Below are 20,207 nucleotides of genomic sequence, written 5' to 3' on the forward strand. Positions count from 1 at the left end.
GATTAGTATTAACCAAGCGACATTTAGGAGCTAAATTGATTGAAGATAATTGGCAAAGTACGCCAGATAGTCCAGGATTTCATCGCAATGGAGGTTTAGGTTTTAAACAGCATGCTTAATCAAATATCAGTGTAGCCCACCCTCTCTCAAAGCTTTAATTAAACAAGCATGTTGATATGAGGATGGGAAAAGGGCAGAATTCATTAGCTATTGTGCACCTGACAAATTGTGAAGCAAAACTGGGTCCTCTGTTGGCAAGTCATTTGGTATTTGTGGATTAATGAATCTGCTTAGACTCCACAACAGATTTACGTTGTTCCATAGAGGCAATGTATCAGGCAATTGTTCTTTGTTTGCTAATTGCATCCTTTGATTCCCACCAGGCACAACATGGGGGGAATGTAAGCCCTACCTCCTCATGAAAATAAGATAATAACTGTCTCCAGAATCTCTTTGGAGAGATTTTCATAATAAATCGTATACCATAACAGACAATTTCTCATTGAGCCAACCTGGAGCATCTTTGCCTTGAATATTCAACTACCCGCTATGCAAAATTAAACAACCTTAAATGGCATTTAGGTTAATTGTTGTGACCCTCAGTACTTTATAAAACCAGAAGACATAATAAAAAGAACATAGTAAGAGTAAGATTGAGGGGGCTCGTCCGGGATTTGAGAAAGCGAGAATCATACCTCTAGACCTATTCAATTCAGCCGTACAACTTCTTTGACGATTTCATTTTTAAATAAAATTGTCATTAAATTTGTCCTCCTTGGACAAAAAATTATCCTCATTTGATGATAAATGAGAGTTTTGTTATGCGATTGTGTTTGAGTATTAAACTCTCAAATCAGCCTTCAGAAGTCCAATAAAAAATAAAAATAATTTGCAAGTATAGGCTTTTTCTCAATTCCAAGACTTGTGTTCTCATGGAGACCGGTCTTGCCAGGCGACCTTGAAAGAATGAACTCGGAAGGACGCGAGGACACAGAAAGCATCCTTGTGAGAATTGAAATGTTTTTTGCGATCTTGACCGTCCCAGCATATTATAACGGCCAATGCACATAAATACACCGTAACATCACAAACAAATGTCAAAGGTTATTTCATATTATTATAAACATTATTTTGATTATTTTTAATGTGAAAATGAGTAGCCTATTATGCTACCTATGCTTTGTCAATGTTAAGATTCTTTTTAATATGCCAATAAAAATACTGCAGGCTTTCTTCAGGGTATTACTTTTTATTAAAATTAAGCAAAACAAATGGACAAATGTTCACTTTTACGAGCCGTCACGTATTTGCCAGCTTACAGCGGTTATGTGAGAACGAGAAGTTTAAAGGGGTCATGAACTGGCTTTTTTATTTTCTTTTACTGTTGTCTAAGGTCAGCTTATGGCGTGGTTTTTACATTCAAAAACACCATAATGAATAGCTATTTTGTACCCTGGTTTTGAGCCTAGCTCCTGAAACACTGTTTTAATGGGCGTGCCGCTTTGAAGACTTGGAAGTAAACGCCCACTGCTATTATTGGATAACAGTTTTGCATATTATGAGTTTCGACTCCCCCGTCAGTACACGTGGGGAATTGTTTTGAAAACGTCCAATGTGGAAAAAACGGCAACCGGAATGATTCGCCCATCCATGTTCGATCCAGAGCCTGATCCTGAATTGCAGGACAATGAACCAACAACACCTCAAATACAAAGGATACTCCAGCCTGTGACAAATTATCGTTAGACACGTACACATAATCAGTAGATATCAAACGATATGTAACAATGCAATACTGTCACATATAAAAATGTTTGTAATCTTCATCGGCATGTTTATTGCTTGGTAGCTCGATCCTGTTTCGCGCCATGTAGGCCTATGTTATTTACCTATTACATGTCATGCATGTATCGATGGGCAGGGCTACAGAATTAGGCGTTTGTCTTCTTCTGTTGAGGCGGTGTTTCGCTGCTCTCTGACATCATACGGAGTACAAATTCACAGATCTCTCGTTTGCTTAGACCAGCTGTCAATAAAAATCTTTTATTTGACTAACAAGGAAGTTTTTAGCTCTGAAACTTACAGGACATTCTTATATTACGATGGCCTTTTATATATCAAAAGCTCAAGGAAAAGTTGATTTCTCAATTCATGGCCCTTTTAAAGCTTACAGGATTCTGTACGTCGACCGCCCGCAGCGTCTTCCTTCAAATGGTTCGATTCTCTCAAGTCTGCGTAATTTCATGCATCCTCTGTACTTGCGTTCTTGAGTATTTGAATTGAACTTTGACGTTGATGATGACAGAGTGAGAACACAATTGCTGAAGAACGCATATTAAGAAACAGCCATAGATGCGGTCAAAATGTTGATATTGTATTGTTTCAGTTATTCAAACACACTAAAATGTATGTGTATACTTTACGCATGATTACAAATGAGTTCACTTCACAGCATTGCAAGTCATCCTTTATTTGTTGAAGCAGGGAATTTGTGTGGTATAATTGATTTTAAAAGAAGAAAGCAATTTCAAAAGCATCCCCTAAAGCCCCTGTTTTGTACAGCGTTGTTGTTTTGATTATTGCTGACTGGTTTGGTTCATATCTGGGGGTGGCAAGAGAAAAGAAATGCAGTGACGGAGCCATGCTCGGGCTAGACTGAACCAGTTCTGATAGTGATAATAATAGATCAGGCTCATATAAGCACAAACACTTAGACTCAACACCACAGAGACCCCTCTTGCTGTTTGTGACAGACACTTCTCTCGCTGAATATATAGCCACCTGAGAATGGTTAGCTTGTTTCAGTCCATAAACACAAGTCAGCCTATATGTAACTGTCTTTTTTGTATTATTATTTTTTGCCTAAAATCTAATCGCAGTGAGCAGTAATTATTCATCGCAAGGTTTTAAAAGCTCAAATTTTTTTATTCAATCAGGTCCTGGTGCTTCTCAATAATGGATCTGACTAATGGATTCTTTTTCTAAAAATCATAGCAGGGAAACATTTTCCTAACGACAGTTACATTTTAACTTTTGAAACATTTAAAAATGCCATGAGGGAGTACAATGGAATCGTGTTGCTTACAGCATCAAAAAAAAAAGTATATTTTGAAAATAAGTAGATCACGAACTGCAGTTTACTCAAGACCAGAGTTCTTATTAGACAGATGAGTTGGTGTAAGAACTGACGCACTAAATGTTCCAGAATCAAAATATGGCACCACTTGCCCATAAATGTCACTGAATCTCAACACATGTATCAAAATAGTTACGCTCCTAATAATTTTGACTTTTCATCTATACATCAATATTTGTGAGATTTATTCCATCTGAACATTTTTGAGGGAAATTTATCTTTTTGATATTTTTTTTTTCATTTGAAATAAAGTTTTAAAATGCACACATTTAAATATAATATTTAACTTGAATTAATCAAATGTAATCAATTATATCAAATCTAATGAATAAAATACACTTTATATTAAGTGGCCTTAACTACTATGTACTAACATTTGAATTAATAATTTGATACAATGCACTTATTGTGTACATACATGTTTTTACATTGTACTTACATTTAAAAAAATACCTGCATGTAATTACATCTGTAATTAATTTCTGTAGTTACACTGTTGACACTTCCCTTACACCTAACCCTAAACTTACCCATACCACCACACCTGTCCCTAACCTTTCATAAATGCAGATTTGCATTACAATATGAACACAATAAGTAAGTAAGTACATTACTTATTACAAGTACATAGTTAAGGCCACTTAATATAAAGTGGGGCCAAATTTTCTAATAAAAGATTAAAATTAAATAAATATTATTGTTTATTATCATTATAAAAAAATACATGATTTAAAAAATAAACAAACAAATAAATCGGTATAATTAATAATGTACATTTTAACCATATTTATGGTAATGCTAAATTATATCCACTATTATAAAAATAACACATTATTATGGCCTGGTGTTGATGAAGGAGATTTTGAGCCTTATGGATCAGGATGTGGATGGAAAACCTAGTTCTACACATCTTCACAGTTAAAGTTTAATGCAAATGGAGGATAAATTCAGCTGATGAGAGGCCTTTTCAATGCCGTTACATCTCTGCCTCTATGAGGAGAAGACCTAGGCTGTTAAAATCCAGAGATGGGGGACAGTCTTTATCTGAAAGTCGTGCTCCCTGAGTGAGTCTGAAATATGCCATTGAAGATGTTTCTCCAACAAAGGCCCTGGCTTACAAGAAGAAAGAAAGAGTGCATTTTTACGATGGAGAGGTTAATTAGAAATTATGCCAACTTTATTGTTTGAGGTAATTAAAATTGGTGACACAAAGACAGTGCAAGTTTTAATCAAGTTGGCTTGGTAGCTTGTCTGGTGACTTGTATCCATTCAAGCCAACTTAATATTCAGCTCTTGTTGAATCCTTTTTTGCAAAGCATATAATATAACTATAGAAATGACTGTAGAAGGGCAAATCCGGTTGTTTTTCTAAGGGATCAATGTTTGCCATGTTAGTTATTCAGTTAGCCTATCTTTCTCTATTTACTTCCATTCAAAACAGCAATGTATTGTGACTACATGTTTTCCAAGCAAATCATACATATATATTATACATTATATTATACACTCTTAAAATTAAAAGTTCCAAAAGGTGTTTTTTGTAGCGATGCAATAGAAGAACCATTTCGGTCCTTTAAAGAACCTATTCTTTATCCATTGTAAAGAACCTTTAGTGTAATGGAAAGTTTCAATGGATGTTAAAGTTTCTTCATAAAACAACAGATGCAAATAAAGTACCTATATTTTGTGGTGTCTGTCAGGAGATAGTAAACAGTAAAGCACACGAGACAGGAGTAGCAAACTTCATCCATCATTACACAACAGTTCAGACGTCCTTTTCAAAATAGTAGACACAATACAATTCACGCATAAACACAACAGTCATTTGTACGGCTCTAAAATACGGCAATTTGCACATTTGAAATCTTTCCAGCATCCAAAAGCCGAGTCTAATTTCGATATCTTAGGAACGCTCTCCATCTGTTGAACTCTTCAAGTCACAGCATTTTTAACAGTGCAATGGCCAAAGTCAGCGGCAAGGACGATGTCAGTGTATGTTTGTGTTCACTGCATTATTAAATCTGCTTACTTGTGTAACTCCCGGCCAATAACCGCTCTTTTGCATTTATCGTGTCAGCATCTGTGCTCTCTAATGCCGTGCTGAAAACTCTCAGAAGGATAAAGTTTTGAAGATTACACTCACCTAATTTATGCTAAATACATGCCTAGTACACTCCACAAATTTGACGGAGGACAAATGCCTCTATCCCGAGATTTATGTGTCCACTTATTTTATGCCACTAGCTGTTCCCCCTCTGGAACTTTGCAATATTTTGCCCAAGCAGGCACTGCAGGGCTGGTATGGCAGAGATTAAGGCTGTGTGTGCAGGATTAACTAATTGAGGAACAGAACATAAAGGTGGCCACACAGCAGCAGAGCTGGGAGGCGGATAGCAGAAAGCTACAGTGACACAGCAGATAAATTCTTGATCCAGGATGATCCCATAAAAGAATTCCCTGCCAGAGGTACATTTGGGGTGCACACAAAGACACCGCCGAGACCAAAAGGCCCTCTGAGCTCATTGGGCTGGGAATAGGGAAGCTCAGGCTGGGCCGATGTTGAGAACCAACATAGGGTGACGGGAGCACACCTTGCATAAAAGCTCCAAAAGGGTGCTTTTGCAACGATGCCATAGAAGAAAATGTTTTGGTTCCCCAAAGAACCTTTCAGTGATAAGTTCCTAAAAGAACCATTTTTATAGTGTGAAGAACATTTTTAATAATCTAAAGAACATATTTCCACTAAAAAGAACCTTTTGTACAATGGAAAAGTTCCATAGATGTTCTTCATGGAACCATCGATGCCGATAAAGAACCTTTAGGCCGTGCGTCCACCAAAGTGTTTTTATCCAGCTGAAAACGCTAGGAGCTATGCAGAGATGTATAGTAACGAAGTAGAACTACTTCACTACTGTACTTAAGTACTAAAAGGCAGTATCTGTACTTTACTAGAGTATTATTTTTTTCTCCTAATTCCACTTTTACTTCAGTACATATTTTCGATGAGTTTAATATTTTTACTCCGATATTTTTTTATGTGCTGCATCGTTACTCGTTACAATTATAAAAATGTTACGAATCATTCCATTCCAAACCCACATTACCGCGCATGAGAGAGACAGAGCGCGCGCGAGAGTGCGAGAGAGAGAGACAGAGCACGCGAGAGAGAGAGCGCGAGAGAGAGAGCGCGCGAGAGAGCCCCGCGAGCACGCATTCACTGTCTTGAGCGTATTGCGCTCAAATTGCTCTCTGTTTGTTTACATAGTTAATGTGCACTGTGAAGTAACATATACAAACAATGAACAGCTGTATTTTTATTACAGTTTTTCTCCATTGGTTTGGCTCATTTCTTGAAACAGAAATTACATTCTCAAAATTGTAAGATAATTTGGCAAAACAGTCTTACAGTTCAGCACAACACTATAGCTCACTTGCAAAAGCGAATATCTCTCCCAAAACTGTTCACTCATGCTTCAGAACTAAATTCCTTTCCCATATAGATGGTCAGTGCCACCAAAATAGCAAAGATCCTTCTCAATTGATTTGGCTCATTTCTTGAAACAGACCGGACGTTCTCAACTCTCTTGGTGCTTTTGCCAAAATAACGTGGATGGTTTGGCACAACACCATGGTTCAACTGGAAAAGCTCATACCTCTCCCAAAACAGTTCACTCATGTGTCAAAACTAAATTTCCTTCTCATTTAAACAGTCAGTGCCCGCAAAATGCTTTGTCCCTTTGGCATTGTGTAAGCACTGCAAGTCAAAATGTTTAGATGTTTTGTCACTATGGCAGAGGACCATTGAAATATCCCTGATGTCCACCTTTCAGTCTTAGCCCAGTCCTTCATTTTTGTCTAGCTAACAGAATACAATTGTGTATAAAACTGAAAAAAAGAAATAGGATTTTAGGGTAAGAGTAGCCTCCAAGGAAATTGTAACCATTATCATTCACACACATAAAGTAACTTCCATACATCAGAGTAAAAAGAAAATGTATACAGCATAATATACTGTAATATAACACACAAACAAAAAAACTATGAAAATTACCGTCCTCACCCTCCTGGCCATCCACACGCTGCTGTTCTCAATCTTACTGTAAACACTTGTAAAATTTCTACTTTTCTAATGATATAATCTGGGTTAGATTTTTTTTTCTGAGATATTGTTAGAGTAAAGTATATGAATATATTGACCAAACAGTACACACAAGACCAGTACTGCATGCATATTGATGAAAATATTTATTTCTCTCCACATTTGTAAAATCATTCGATTCATTCATGCGTTTTCAAAGGTTTGTTTTTTATATCTGCTGAGGTTGGGCTGAAGTCTCTGTCCAGCCTCTCTCTATAGTCAACCCATGGGTACTCAGTAGAATCGCATCTGATAACTTTGGTCCCTGTCTTCTTTGGCCACATCCTACTCCAGGTCTACCTCTTCCTACCCCCCTTACCCTCTCTTCCTCTCTCTGTCCCTTCCCCTCTCTACCCCTCTCTACCCCTCTCTACCCCTCTCTACCCCTCTCTTCCCCTCTCTTCCCCTCTCTTCCCCTCTCTACCCCTCTCTTCCCCTCTCTACCCCTCTCTACCCAACTTCCCCTCTCTTCCCCTCCCTACCCCTCTCATCCCCCCTTCCCCTCTCTTCCCCTCTCTACCCCTCTCTACCCAACTTCCCCTCTCTTCCCCTCTCTACCCCTCTCTACCCACTTCCCCTCTCATCCCCCCTTCCCCTCTCTTCCGCTCTCTACCCACTTCCCCTCTCATCCCCCCTTCCCCTCTCTACCCCTCTCTACCCACTTCCCCTCTCATCCCCCCTTCCCCTCTCTTCCGCTCTCTACCCACTTCCCTTCTCATCCCCCCTTCCCCTCTCTTCCACTCTCTACCCACTTCCCCTCTCATCCCCCCTTCCCCTCTCTTCCCCTCTCTTGTTCATTTACTTGGCCAGGTGCCTCCATGTTCAGAAATTGTACTGGTCCTGCATGGTCAAGCTCTTTACATATATGTTTGACAGCTTTCACAGTCACCTGACTGTCAATTGCTGTAATAAATTTATCAAATGTTCCAAGGGATTCATGGTATTCATGGTATTATGTTCTTGACTAATTTTGACAATTGAACAGACTATTGTGCATGTGATGACTTATACAATGAAATGATGCTGATACGTTTTGGAGCGAACGGCCATTAGACTGAGAATCACACAATCAGTTTAGATCAACAAGATCTAATCACTTGCAAACTGTGCTAAATGTAGGCTACCTGTACTTAATCCATTGCAAAGATGTACTGAGACATTGAGACATGTACTTAGACATTTGCAATTTGATGAAATTAATGAGAAATGCTATTCTGTTGTGAACAATTGCCAAGTGGTTTGGAGATTTGTCCATGTTGTTTTGAGAATGTAATTCCTGTTTCAAGAAATGAGCGAAACCAATGGAGAAAAACTGTAACTAAGATTAACAAAGATTAATAAATACAGTAACAAATGTATTGATCATGGTTAGTTCATGTTAGTTATTAGTCTAATATATTAACTAATGTAATGTTAACAAATCAAACCATATTGTAAAGTGTTACAAACAAATCATTTACTCAGAACATCTCTTGAAATGAGAATATAAGTGTGCTTACCCCATTTTTTTTTAGTAAGAGTGGTTATAGTAAGATTTAATCTTAATGAACTACAGTATTTTCAGGTTATTTATATGACAATATGTAGAAAAATTACCTACCAACATTGTGATTGTCCTTTAGCTTAATCATTTGAAATAATAACAACTTTTGACTACTTTCTTTAATAACTACATAACACAATACTTGTACTTTTACTTTCAGTACTTGAGTAGTACATTGTAAAATAAACTACTTGCAATACTTAAGTACAAAAAATGTTGAATACTTTAGTACTTCTACTTAAGTGTGGTGCTTAAAGAGCACTTCAACTTCTACTCAAGTCACTTTTTTGATAAGGAACTTGTACTTTTACTCAAGTATGTGTCTCTAGTACTTTATACATCTCTGGCGCTATGCAGAAAACGCCTAGCTGTGAGCGCTTTGCTTGCTATGATACGGAATATCCGCGGAAGTGTTACTAGTATCTCATTTCACAGATAGTTGATTTTTGAATTGTTTCTATATAAAAATGGGGATACAATGTAAAGTATGCGCTCTGGCTTTTGTTTACATTTTTTTGTTTCGTTATTATGCTTGTTGTCATCTGTTGATGTTGTACAAGCAGAATGTGGTGGTTGGTCGGTGTTGTATTTGTCCTGCCCCATCTCCACTGTGATTGGACGGCTGGGTGAAAAGTGACAGTGATGAGCACTGCATTTTACTCAAAGTTGAACATTCTTCAACTCTCGGCGACCGGTAAAAAACGGCAAGCGCTTGAGCGTGAAATACTTGCTCAGTGCCTCGTTACGCTCATGCCGTTCTAAAAATGCACCGCTCCCACTGAAAAACAATTGGATACGCAAGCCAGTAGCGTGAAGAAACACTTTGGTGGACACACGGCCTTATTTTTCAGAGTGTGTGTGGAGCTCTAATTGGTTTGTGGCACCTAAACCTACCCAATGCATACCATCGAATCAATATTTATAGCTGGACCAAGTGGATCTGTGATTGTGACCTTCATCTATCTTTGAAAAAATACTTTTTTCAGTTTTACTGGAAAACTGACCCATACCTTTTAAGTCCTTTTAAAAGTATTCTGCTACTTTTACTCACCCTCATGTCGTTCCAAACCAGTATGACTTACTTTCTTCTGTTGAACACAAAAAAATATTTAAAACGGATTGGAATACATTTAAAATAAAATAAAAAATTTCATATTTGAAGATTTATTCTGTTAATGTCCTTGCAATGAGTAAAAACCCCCCGAATTGAAACCAGACGTACGGAAAAATAACTTAAACTGCTTGGCCTTACAATCGTGTTAAGTTATATCTCATCTTATCATGACTATAATTATATTATATTATATTTAAAATTATATAATAAATATATAAATCACATATATTTCATCATATAGCTTACTGTGAAAGAGTAAGAAAAGCTGTGTTATAGCTACAGCTGCCAGGTTTCTCTGAATAAAGCAGCATATATATGCATATGTAGCTACAGCAACAGCTAATCTGCGTCTGTAATCTGAGTTTGTATAAAATGTGTTTATTGTGTTTGAACTGGATTTGAGAATGGCACACTTAGCATTGCTCGAGGATCTGGCGAGAGTACATCTGCGCAGAGCAACGAAAGGCTGTAAAGGAAAGCCCTTATATGGAGATGATATGAGTGTGTTTTATGCAAATGACTAACCTTGTGCACGCAGCCGCTCATTTAAGATGTATTCGAAATCGCTTCCTATACCATCATTCACTTTTCCTTGCATCACTCCACTAATATAGTCCATTTGAAGGAGTGAATGAATACGGGTGAGTGAATTCGGACACTTCGCTAAATTTGCAGCTCCAATAGTAATGAAAATATTTATCTTGAATTCTCTCATGGAAACTAGCATGTATAAACCTTATTAAACTATTTAATAATCAATTAAAAAGGAATTTATACCTGTATGATATTACAATGTACCCACATTGGACCAATGGTTTGGAAAAGGGATGAATGGATGATTCAGCTGCGGGCGCCATCTTTTGGCGAGATACGGGAATTCATTTGTCACGACCCTCAGAGTGCATTATGGGTATTTTCTAGCCGTTGAGAGTACAGCAGTTGTACTGTCATTGCGGTGCATTGTTGGATTGAATGAGTGCACTCGATAACGTCCATTATATTTTACATGCATATGATTACATATGAGATCGCTTGTTTCTGCATTTTCTTCGCATGTATTTTGATCAGGAGATTCAGTACTCTCAGAAGATGTGCAATAGCGCCCCCTACCTTATAACAGTGAAAACACAGAAAGCCAATGGCGGGAAAGTGTTATCTCACAAATTATGGAAATTTCCGTCAATGGCGGGGAAAGAGTTAAGAATATTTTCATGAATCCGGCCCCAGGATCTCAGTGGACCTCAAAGGAAAATATCACGGAGCTGTACAGCTGGAAGCCTTCATTTGAAAGCTTCCCATCAGTCTGTTGAAGGTCTAGTGTCACAGCTTTCATTGTTATATTGGCACCTCTACTGGGATCAGTTAGCAGATTTGTTGCACTTCTTTGTGGGCTACAGCTCAAGGCCCTGGATTAGAAAACAGCAGATTTTCTGGACACTTTCGACGGGATGCAACACCAGGGAGCTAATTTGTGATTGTTGGCCAGTACAAATCTGGACAAAAGACTGCGGAGCTGTAATTCTTGAGAGAGTGTGTACTTGAAACATTGTTAGAGTTTATAAGAGTCTGATAAACCAAAGTATCATTGTGAAGAAATAATTTGCATCTATCCAACTCTTGCTAGATGTAGATGAAAATACCAATTTTTAACCTGTATGCGGTGTCCTAATCAGGATATTATTATCTTGTAAAACCCAAATAATGTTAATATATAATACTGTATGTACTGTATATAATACATAATATTTATATGCTAATATTTATATGCTTTTTTAAATTATTTTCAAGGAGAAGAACTGTATGAGACCTCCCCATATGAACCAATGCATCTCTCTGATGAGTTTCGACTCGCCTCCATTATTTCTGGTAAGTTAAGATTTCTTATGAGATTTTCAATGTTGTTCAGTGGTTTCTCTGTTCAAGGTTAGCACCGTCCTTTATGTTCATACACATTCTCAGACCCTTTCTCAGACAGTTTAGTGTGATTTCTATAGACGTTCAGTTTGCAGTGTGAAGTTATATTAGCACAAACGGCATGATAGAAATCTCCACTTTTTATGCAAACAACATTGAAGGAGACTATGGCTTACATATACAGTGTGGCAATGTCCACACATCTAAAGTCATTTCTGGACCAAAATTTTAAACGGTTGAAAGGGACTGTGACTGTCAAGGATAAGCATTTTATTAATTTGTTCCCACATTTTTAAGGGATAGTTCACCCAAAAAGGAAAATTATCCCATAATCCTAGGTGTATATGACATGCTTCTTTCAGAGTACAACCAAGCCTGCAGCGCTCCTGTGAGAAACTGAAGCCTCCGCGCCTCGATCGCCCCCCGGTGGCCGGTCCCAGTATAGCTCCTAAACCCCACCCCTCCATGTATTTGAATGGAGAGCGAGACACACTAAACAATTCAATTACACTTCAAATAATTGTTTCCTAAAGATGGTTTCTGTCATTTTAGGCAGTTTTTATTACGATGATTTCATTTCAAGTGTTCGTTTTTTAAATAAGTTTAGTGATGTGATGCTATAAAAACGGGGGGTGTGACGTCATGATTGACAGCTGAGATTGACGGCTTCTCTGAGTGAAGTTGTCACTGAGGCACTAACAGACTTTTTCGGAATTTCAGGGAGGAGATTGGAGCTTTAGCTTTAATTTCTACATTTCTATTATTTCACACCAACATAAGGAATTGTTCTGCATCCGTGAGAGTGTGGGCGGGCTTTTGATAATCGCGCCTCTACTTCCTGTTCTCTACTGCGCAACTCCGGTCCTGAGATCGCTACTGCGCAGACTCGGTCCCAAGATGTCAGTGCCGTGAGCGGGCCTACGAAAGCTTCAACTATGGTCAGCGGAAGTCTACGGAGTCGCGTCGTCCATATTTTTTTAAGGTCTTTGAGTACAACCAAGCATTATAATGACAGTGAATGGCAGCCCAAAATTAAGCCCACAAAAGTGCATCCATCCATTATTAAAGTAATCCACACGGCTCCAGGGGGTTTGTAAAGGCCTTCTGAAGTGAATCGATGGGTTTGTGTAAAAAAAATTTTTTAAAAACTTTATAAAGTAAAATATCTTGCTTCAGGTGGGCCGTCTTCCATATTCGTCACCGTCACGCCAGTATATTCGCCAGTTTTTCGTAAGTTGAATACGGAAGGCGGTCCACTGGAAGAAATGCTAGATTGCATTACATTATAACATGTTTAATATGGATATTTTTCTTACTAAAACCCATTGATTCACTTAAGAAGGCTTTTATTAACCCCCAGGAGCCGTGTGGAGCACTTTTATAATGAATGGATGCACTTTTTTTGAGCTTCAAATTTTGGGCTGCCATTTACTGCCATTTTAATGCTTGGAAGAGCCAGGACATTTTTTAAAGGGGTCATGAACTGGCTTTTAAAAAAACATTATACTGTTGTCTGAGGTCAACTTATGCCGTTTGCATGAAATTAAATGTAAAAACTTTTTTTTAATAAAAAATGAATAATCAACTGCTGTGGTTGAACAACTGTCTTATAGGTTTAGCAAAGCAAGCTCCAGCCAGAAGAACTTATTATTCTATAAATGACTCAATATGAAAGTCTCAATATAAAATAGTTCAAATCCATTCATAATCTCTACATAAACACACTCTTTGCTTCATTAAAAAAATAGAGCATATATACTACCCGGTTAAACATGCTTTTGTTTAAAGTAATCACTTTTAACTATAACAATCTTAATATAAACACATTTCTAAGTCATTAAAAAAACAAACACAAATGTATTAATTAAACGCGTTCCAATAAACAGATGTATTCTTAGCAAGGAGAATTCTGTGCTATACAGTAATTACAACGGTCACCATTTAATCAATGAAGCATAACCTCAATTCATTTTAAACAATGTAAATGGGAATGTGTGTATTAGTCTTGATGGCCATTTAAGACCACCACCAATGAAAATGAATGTATTAATCATAATTGCAGCTTTGAGAACGGCACTCAATAGCAGCTTCTATGATTCATACGTTTTACCTCAAACAAGTTTTTCTTTCTTATTCATTGTCGCCTCCAAATGGATTACATTTTCTCACAAAGCAGCTACATGATGACATGCTGGGGCTGTTGGGATATGGTTTGTTGGGAGGCAGCAACCAGTTTGCAGGGCTTTAGATGAAAAAGGTAAACAGAGAATGCATGTGTAGAAAATAAAACACACGCTGCGGTCTCGCTGATGGCTTTTAACAAAAGCTATCACCACACAGCCACTAAAAAATATATTTTTGTTTCCAATTCCTTATGCGACTGTTCACGTTTCTCATATTTTCAATCACAGCAGAGGTAATCTGCAGCCTTATATAAGAGCGACTAGGATGCCATCTGAAAAACGATCTCTGCAGGTGCTTTAGAACCACATCCAGGCACATGATGGCAACATATGCAATCATATCGAGAATTATTTGGCATGTCAGGGACATTTAAGGTAGTAAATGCACTAGGAGGAAATGTTATATTTTCATATGTTATAGACAAGGACATATTTTGTGAGAAGCGTGGCAGTATAAATTATTTCTGCAGTATTTGTCTTACACCTGTTTTGCTCTGCTGCCATTTTATATTTCCACATAATAAATGCATATGACCTCATGTAAATCTTAAAAAAAAACTAAATGTAAATCAAAAACCTTGTTTAAAAGTTTCAATTCTTTAAATACCTATACTTCTTTGGGTGCTTCGACCGTTAACATTTGTTTGATAAATATTCTGTGATGGAAATTGCATTTTTAAAGTGGCCCTTTTATGCTTTTTCAAATATTACCTGCATGCATGTGTGTAATATAGCCGTTTGTGAATATAAATGGTTTGCAAAGTTTTAACAATCAACGTGCATGACAAATAAAGTTCTTGTATCCTAAAAGAAAGAATCTATCCAGTCGCCAGTCTCACTTCCAGTTTTCAGTGCTGTAAATCCACTTTGAGTGCATTTCAAAAGGATGAGAATTGATACAGAAAAAATGACACCATCGTTTCTCTTTGTATCACTGTGTATCCGACACTGAGGAAGTCTCCAGAGCTGAAATTCAGGTAAAAGGCGCTTTGTTTCTGACACGCACCGTAAGCGGTAGACCAATCACAACAGACTGGGGTGTCTGACTATTCAGAGCAGTGAAGACCAATCACAACAGACTGGGCCGTCTGACTATTCAGAGCAGTGTAGACCAATCACAACAGACTGGCCCGTCTGACTATTCAGAGCAGTGTAGACCAATCACAACAGACTGGGCCATCTGACTATTCAGAGCAGTGTAGACCAATCACAACAGACTGGGCCATCTGACTATTCAGAGCTGTGTAGACCAATCACAACAGACTGGGCCATCTGACTATTCAGAGCAGTGTAGACCAATCACAAAAGACTGGGCCGTCTGACTATTCAGAGCAGTGTAGACCAATCACAACAGAATTGGGCCGTCTGACTATTCAGAGCAGTGTAGACCAATCACAACAGACTGGGCCGTCTGACTATTCAGAGCAGTGTAGAGTAGACCAATCGCAACAGACTGGGCCGTCTGACTATTCAGAACAGTGTAGACCAATCGCAAAAGGCTGGGCCATCTGACTATTCAGAGCAGTGTAGAGTAGACCAATCGCAACAGACTGGGCCATAAGACTATTTAGAGCAGTGTAGACCAATCGCAACAGACTGGGCGATAAGACTATTTAGAGCAGTGTAGACCAATCGCAACAGACCGGCCATCTGACTATTCAGAGCAGTGTAGACCAATCGCAACAGGCTGGGCCGTCTGACTATTCAGAGCAGTGTAGACCAATCGCAACAAACTGGGCCATCTGACTATTCAGAGCAGTGTAGACCAATCACAACAGACTGGCCCGTCTGACTATTCAGAGCAGTGTAGACCAATCACAACAGACTGGGCCATCTGACTATTCAGAGCAGTGTAGACCAATCACAACAGACTGGGCCATCTGACTATTCAGAGCAGTGTAGACCAATCACAAAAGACTGGGCTGTCTGACCAATCAGAGCAGTGTAGACCAATCACAACAGACTGGTTGGTCTGACCAATCAGAGCAGAGTAGATCAGAATCTTTGAGAAATTAGGTGATGTGCAATGTATATTGTCCATTTTTCATGGACACAATAAAGGTACTCTTCTCAGAAAACTTACAAATAAAAATACTTTTAGATGTTTAATTGCTTGTTTAATTGGTTTATTTGTTTGTTTAGATTTTAATTTGAAATATTATTACTAATTAAAATGTTGTGATGTATTTTCATATTTTAAGATTGAAAGTCTGTGTCTATGCTTAGAAAACATTTAGAAGTAGCATATAGAAAAAAATCATTGTAAAATGTTTCTAAGATCATTTTAATGTGACTTTCATATAACAAAAAAAAAGTGTTTGTTTTAATAAAAGTCAACCCCTGGGACATAACTGTGCTTGTAATTGAAGAAACACTCATTTACAGGTTTGTGAAATCGAATCTGAACCCTCTAAATAGCTTTTCTGCAAGAATAAAAAAAAGACTAAATACATGGACCAACAAGCAGTGTCAAGATGGTGTTTGTATTAATAATCTACTAAGTGACCTGAATACACAGGGCAGCACTGATCCTCGGATATTTGCATAATGCACATAGATTGTGCCTTACTTCTTAGGTGCCTGTATGCGGTGATACAAAAGCGCATGTAACACATGAATAAGTGCTCAAATTATTACTACACACTTCAACAACTGCCTTAAGACTATACAGAACTGTTAGCCGCATTTGAACAAATTATCATATTCACTGCATTGATTTGCTTGTGTACTTCTCATCTTCAAATATATACAAATTTATACTATTTGAGCAATTTGACTATTTTAATTGGGGACCTATTATGCAAAATTCACTTTTGGTGTTTGAGCATAAGTATGTCGGCAGTGTGTCTAAACAACCTCCCAATAAATATAAAAATCCACCCATTAAATTGTATTAATTCCCATAAATCAGAAACAGTGTTTTAAAAAGAGCTGTAACTGTGACGTCACATTAGGGCAAGCCCTGCCAACTACTGGTGACAATCTCTGCCCTATTAGCATAGATCCCGCCCCGAGTCAGCTGCACACAGTCCGCTGTGTTTATATCCTGGCTACAGCAACCGTGTAGTCTTCTCAAAAGGCATCTGTTATAATCGCATTGCGCATTATAACCAATCACACACGATTCTGTTGAGTTTATGAATGCAATGTCTAATAATCAGAGGCATTCAGATTAGTCATCACTGAAATGTAGGAGTTTTGTTCAGCGCACGCTCTCATCATAAACAACAAAGCAGAGATATACGTGCGATATAGACAGGAGATTCCTTCATCTTACAGTGATTGACTGTTTTTGTTCTATTAAAGCAGCGAAAATAGTTACAAACAAAGAGCACAGCAGAACCATAGCACATCTGATATGACTGGCATTAAGTCGGCTTGCCGTTGAAAGAATTTAGAGGCCGTCTCTAAAGTTACATACGACATTGGTATACACGTTTCTAACTTCAATAGCATTTAAAGAGAATGACTAGCAGTCATAAAAACAACTGTAACATTTTCATCTAGGCGTCAGGTATGAAGCACACCTTTTAGATGTTTGATATTTAATCAAATAAACTGTCAAATCACATGAAAATATGGATGTATTTCACTAGGCTACTGTATGGGCTCATACACAAAATATGCGTTAAAGGGGGGGGGGGTGAAATGCTGTTTCATGCATACTGAGTTTTTTAACTGTTAAACACTTGGATTCCCATGTTAAACATGGACAAAAGTGTTTGTTTTCTTTTTTAAATTTTGACTTTTTAAGGAGTTTTTCTGTGCCAAAAATACTCCTTCCGGTTTCTCACAAGTTTCGGAAAGTTTTTTTCGAGTATGGGTCTGCATGACGTCAACAAGGGCGGAATGTCCTTGTACAGGCTGTACAGCCTCTTCTCCCGGAAGGGCGCGCATGCGCGACCAGAGCGAGAGAGCAGATGCACACCCTTTAACGCGCTTTACTCAGCTTTAGGGAAGCCGGCTGCGCTGCAGTCCAAGGGGGTAATCCAGCACCCGGAAAGCGTACCTTCCATAGGGGCAGCCATTGCTAACCAAGCCATCAAACAAGCTGTTAGCATCCCATTGACTCCTATTCATTTTGGTGTCACTTTGTCAGCAAATAACTTTGCATCTGAGGCGTTTAAAGACTCAATTTGTCCATTGTTTATTTCTAAACAAACATGACAATGTATAAAAGGCTCCATTACCTTGTATCTGACACTATCGACCCGTAGAAGCCGTTTTTGTAAAAATAGGCTAACGATTGCGTCATAACCACGCGACTCTCTGCGCGCAGTAGAGAAATTACTGTATAGATCCAAGGAGAAGCTCACAGGTAATTTTTTACTGTCTATGTGGAGAAGCCCATAGAGAGCCAAAAGCAGCGGGACAAAATATTTCAACAACGTGATTCAAATTTCACTTTGCACAACTACTAGAAGACTTGCCACTGTCAGACAGGTTGCTCACGTCACATCTACGTGGTCAAGCTCAGTCTGAGGCTGCGCAGTACGCTCAGCCATCAGGAAGTGAGTGCTTCTACTTGACTTCACTTTTTCTCTGTGAAGTCTATGGGGTCGCTGTGTCCATTTCTTTTACTGTCTATGCCGCAGTCACAGGCCTTAACGAAATCAACAATGTCACCAAAGAAGTGTATTTTTGGGTGTCAGGGCAAGACAACCCTGTACAGCTTCCCAAAGAACCCAGCGTTAATGGGACAGTGGATGGAGTTTGTTTTTCCGGAGCAACAGCGGAGTTGTGCAAGTGTTTTTGTTTGTTCCCTGCATTTCGGCGACAAACGTTTTTATAAACAAGGCCCGGTTCAACTCCTAATTTGTAGCTCGTCTAATGCTGAAAGATGGAGCGGTCCCAGCGATTAAGGTTCACGGTCGTGCGTTTGAAGCAGGCGGTGAGTAAAACTGCTTCAATTGTCTTTGATTTGTTTGCTATCGGCGTGTAAGTGCACCTCAAGTAAACAACATGACGTGCAAAACCTTTCCACTTGCTACAGCTAACTTTAAGTCGCATACAATAGTCCATAAACCAAATCATGTCCTCATAAACCATGAGTAAACACAGACAAATGTTGTAAAACTCGCGCATGACAAGCCGCTAAGCAAATATATACAGTTACAGTAACTTACATATCATATAGAGACGTCCTACTGTAGTAGTTGCTGTTGCTGCTGCTGCTCCTGTTCAATTTCAGCCTCCGGATCAGATTCTGGATCATATACTGTATGTGTGGTTGAATCTGATTGATAGTCATGGTTTATTTAGGATAAAGTTTTCTTTTCCATGTTTAACCCTCAATCGTCCCTCAAGTAGGGTTTACGTTTGAGTCCCTTGGGGTCAGATAGACCCCAAACTTTTACAGAGCGATTGCATAAGGAAAAATAATTTTTTTACATGGAAAACTATATATAATTTTTTTATTTACTTCTCAACTATACATTTATGCTGTGTTTTTGTGGGTATTTGGTAGTTTTTTACCTATTTACTGCACAAATACTTAACTATGTCATAAATTGGCTCATTAAAAATATTTTTTTTATGAAAAAATCACTTGAATGATGATCTTAAATAAATATACGTTTTTGGACATTGCTCTATGTGTTAGGGATAGAATACCGCCATCTGTAGGTTTGTGGAAAAACTTTAGGAATTATAGTTAAAGAGAAAGAGAGTGCACATACCACATTATCCACTAGAGGTCCATAGGGATGTTATGCAAAAGTTAAGCTGCCTTTCATCTTTCTTTTATTTGCCCTTTTCCCTCTCTTTCTCATGATTGTTCCATGTTGCATTTGTGCTCTAGTATTTGTGCTTCATTTATGTATGGAATTTTTTCAGATTTATGCCAGTTTTGTTGATTTTATTTGCCAGTTTCTATAAAAATGTTCTCTGTTGCAGTCACACACGTGTGTGTGTTTGTGTGTGTGTGTGTGTGTGTGTGTGTGCGTGTGTGTATGAGACAGAAAGTTCGTTCCACGTTGTGTTTATGCTCTAGGACCAGATCTTGATATAAATGTAGACATTTTTAGATTTATACTGGATTTAGTTGATTTTTTTTTACAAACAAAGTGAAAAAAAAGCATTCTTTACATTTTCCCATTCATTGCCAAAATCCCAAAAAATGCTCCAGACACCTGTGTTTGTGTTTGTGTGTGTGTGTGTGTGTGAGTGAACATGCTTGT

The 20,207-nt window shown here is 38.2% G+C and overlaps 1 protein-coding gene across 3 annotated transcripts in view; it reads left to right on the forward strand.

The window, feature by feature from the left end:
• The window catches only part of gfra2b (GDNF family receptor alpha 2b), a 111,762-nt gene that overhangs the window by 18,718 nt on the left and 72,837 nt on the right, over window positions 1-20,207 (forward strand). For all 3 annotated transcript variants that reach the window (XM_079804662.1, XM_079804660.1, XM_079804661.1), the window contains exon 3: window positions 11,720-11,797. In XM_079804662.1, the coding sequence (XP_079660788.1) occupies window positions 11,720-11,797 (78 nt within the window). The remainder of the gene's footprint in view (window positions 1-11,719; window positions 11,798-20,207) is intronic.

The sequence above is a fragment of the Gobio gobio genome (assembly GCF_949357685.1).
Source record: "Gobio gobio genome assembly, chromosome: 22".
In the NCBI taxonomy this organism is placed as follows: Eukaryota; Metazoa; Chordata; class Actinopteri; order Cypriniformes; family Gobionidae; genus Gobio; species Gobio gobio.